Source organism: Phaseolus vulgaris, unplaced genomic scaffold, assembly GCF_000499845.2.
Source record: "Phaseolus vulgaris cultivar G19833 unplaced genomic scaffold, P. vulgaris v2.0 scaffold_395, whole genome shotgun sequence".
Classification (NCBI taxonomy): domain Eukaryota; kingdom Viridiplantae; phylum Streptophyta; class Magnoliopsida; order Fabales; family Fabaceae; genus Phaseolus; species Phaseolus vulgaris.
Window position 1 is genome coordinate 11336 of NW_027174223.1, and position 3510 is coordinate 14845.

General features: G+C 49.7%; 1 protein-coding gene across 1 annotated transcript; it reads right to left on the reverse strand.

Moving 5' to 3' along the window:
* Positions 1-977: 977 nt before the first annotated feature.
* On the reverse strand, positions 978-1661 carry LOC137817634 (uncharacterized). Its single transcript, XM_068620905.1, has one exon. The coding sequence runs from the start codon at positions 1659-1661 to the stop codon at positions 978-980; it is 684 nt and encodes a 227-aa protein (XP_068477006.1).
* Between the last annotated feature and the right edge of the window lie 1849 nt (positions 1662-3510).

A 3510-nucleotide genomic window follows, 5' to 3' on the forward strand; every position in this document is an offset into this window, starting at 1 on the left:
TCAACCCCCTCAACAAAATTTTGTTGGCGGACTCCACCTATCTGTTTTTCTGGGGTGTTCGACAGATGCGAACACTTGCTTGATGCCTACCTCTGAGCATAGCTTGCCCAGCTGCTGGCTGGCGAACTAAGTACCATTATCTGAGACAAGTCGCCTCGGTACACCGAAGCGACACACAATATTCTTCCAGACAAAGTGTCTGTACCTTGTGTGCGGTGATCTACGCCACCGGCTCTGCTTCTATCCACTTTGTGAAGTACTCAATAGCAACTATCAAGTACTTCATCTACCTTATTGCTAACGGGAAGGGCCCCAGAATGTCAATTCCCCACGTGTGGAAAGGCCATGGGCTGTAAATTGACCTAAGCTCTTCTGGTGGCGCCTTGTGCCAGTCGGCATGCAATTGGCACTGCTTGCACCGCTGGACGTACCTTACACAGTCTTCCCTCACCGTCGGCTAGTAGAAGCCTGCACAGACCACCTTGGAGGCCAAAGACCTTCCCCCTACGTGGCTTCCACAAATCCCTTCATGGAGCTCAGACATTACCCTTGTGCACTCATCTCCGCTCACGCATGTTAAGATCAGGTGCGTGAACCCGTGTCTGAATAGTGCCCCATCCACGAGAGTATACCTCGCAGAATTTCTCTTTATCTTCTTGCCTTCTTCGGGCTCTGCTGGGAGGATCCCATCCGCGATGTAGCGCCTATAGGGCGTCATCCACATGTCCCCTTCTTCCAGAACACACACCTGCAAGGGGTTATCTTCTTTTGGCGAGGCCAGGTAAAACACTTATGCTGGGGGCCTCGCCGTGTCCTGAATCAAGGACCAATGACTCCTCGGCCTTCGTTTGAATATGCTGATCTGGAGGACATCCACCCTGTTATCCGCCACAAACGTTCGTGGCGTCTTGAGGGTCTCCTGGATGACCGAACTCTGCCTTCCCCCCTTGCCTGAGCTGGCCAACTTGGCGAGCAGGTCAGCTCGGGCATTCTGCTCTCTCGGGACGTGGACCCACTCGAACACCCCTTTCAGCACTTGGACATATCTCAAATATGCCGCCATTTGTGGATCTTTGGCCTTGGTACTCCTCGGTCACCTGCCCCGTGACCAACTGTGAATCACTCTTCGCCAGAGCTCCGCGCACCCATATCCTGGCTAAGAGCATCCCAACTATTAGGGCCTCGTATTCTGCTTGGTTATTGCTTGCTTTGAACGCAAACCTCAGGGCCTGTTCTATCAGCAAACCGTTTGGCCCCTCCAGGACCACGCCAGTTCCACTCCCTTGCTGATTGGAAGACCCATCCACCGAGAGCACCCACTGGGAGCCCATCTCTTCCTCTTGTTGTGTGCTTCCTGGCGAGAGCTCCGCCAAGAAGTCCACGTACTGGATATCAAACTCAGATAGCTCCACTGCCCAGCGGACCATCCTCCCTGCGACATCTGGCTTTTGCAACACCTTCTGGATGGGGAGGTCTGTCATTACTACCACTGTAAAGCTTTGGAAGTAGTGACGGAGCCTCCTGGCCGAGAACAACACCGCCAAAGCCGCCTTCACTAAAGATTGATACCTCGCCTCCGGCCCCTGCAAGACCTTACTTACAAAGTATATAGGTTTCTGGGTCTGGTCCTGCTCCTGAATCAGCACAGCACTGATCGCCATTCGGTCACCGCAGAGTACAACCGAAGGGCCACGCCTGTCTGTGGCTTACAGGGCACAGGAGGACCGCCAGATACTCCTTGAGCTTGAGGAATGCCACCTCGCACTCCTCGGTCATACGAACCTACTGTTTCTTTTTAAGCACTGGAAGTAAGGATGCCCCTTGTGATGGATTTCCTATGAGCTCTTCTTGGATGTTGGTTGAAGATGGTGTGGAAGCTTAATGGAAGAGATGAACAAGGTCCTCCTAAGAGGTGTGGTGACCTTGAAGGTGCATGAAGAGTGTGGAAATGGGGAGGTTCGGCCAGCCCCTTTGAAGGAGGTGAAATGAAGATTAAAACCTAGAAGCTAGGCAAGGAGTAATGTATGGCACTAAATTGGCAGCATAACAATACTCTATTCAATCTTGCAAATACATGAGCCAAGCCCTCTTATTTATAGTGTTTTAGAGGGCTGGAAATTCAAAAGAAAGTGGAGGGAAATTCAAATGAGAAGCATTTGAATTTGGAGCCAATTCCTAGTCACAAGGAAAGTGTGACTTGGTTTCTTTTTTTTGGCACCTCCTAATCTACACCTACACCTTCTTTTTATGTCACATGGAAGGTGTGGCTTAGCTTTATACATTTGCACCTCTTATATTTATATCTACACCTCCCTTTATGTTCTACTAAAAATACTCAAAAGTAATTACAAAAGAAATACATCCAATGATGCTTAGTTGGCCCATATCTTCTATTTGTTGGGCTTGAGCTGAAGCTTGAACTTGTATTTGGGCTTGGGCTTGGGCTTTTTTCTATCATGGGCTTGGGCCTCTTCCATCACCTTGTCTCCTCCAACTTATACGAATTTGGACAAAGCGGTCATCCGCCCCGTCAACTGTTGCACCTCTTTCACCGAGGCGGGACTCCTCATTACCAGAATCGTCGCACACTTGTCAGGGTTCGCCTCTATTCCCCGCTCGGTGAGTAAAAACCTAAAATTACCCGCCTCGACCCTGAAGACGCACTTCTCAAGGTTCAGCTTGAGGCGGTACTTGGCTATTGTGGCGAACAGCTCTTCCAGATCAGTTGTGTACCGCCCTCTCTCATGAGAGTCACCACCATGTCGTCTACGTAGGCCTGCACATTCCTACCCAGCATAGGTGCAAGGATCCTGTCCATCAATCTTTGGTAGGTGGCGCCTGCATTCTTCAACCCGAACGACATGACCTTATAGCAGTAACAACATGTCTCGATCATGAATTTCGTTTTTACACTCATCAAGGGGATGCATCTTGATCTGGTTGTACCCCGAGAATGCATTCAAAAAGCTCAGCATCTTACAGCCTGAGGCGTTGTGATATGATTCCAATAACAAGATATAGATGTCTCATAGACATGTTATGGAGTCAACTTGAGTTGGAATATGAATATGCACTTTTTTAGCGCCTAAAGTGAAGGATGAAGGGTCATCTACTAGAATGTTCTAAAACTAATATCTAAAGATGTTTTATGTACCGTCCCTTATCCTGGCGTTGACTAAGTCAAGGTCAAAGTCAACGCCAGGAGTCAAAGTCAACACAAGGCGTTGCCTAGATGAAGAGACGCCAAGTGCCAGCGTCGTCAAGAAGAAGCATCGCCAAAGCAAAGCGTCGCCTAGGTGAAGGCGTCGCCCAACCAGGGCGTCGCCAGATAAAACATTACTAAAGCAAGGCAATCACAGTGTGGTTCCCCGATACCCATGGGTAGGAAAGACCATGGAGGGAGCGACGCCGTGGGACAGCCTCAGGTCCCGATGATCCGGGGTAGTGATAAAGAGAATAGAAAGGTGGCTTCAAGGCCATAATGACAGCACCAGTGTAGGGCAGCCTGAC

Bases quoted from the DNA above. Each gene is read 5' to 3' on its own strand.
- LOC137817634 (XM_068620905.1), bottom strand. From the start codon at position 1,661: ATGGCGATCAGTGCTGTGCTGATTCAGGAGCAGGACCAGACCCAGAAA.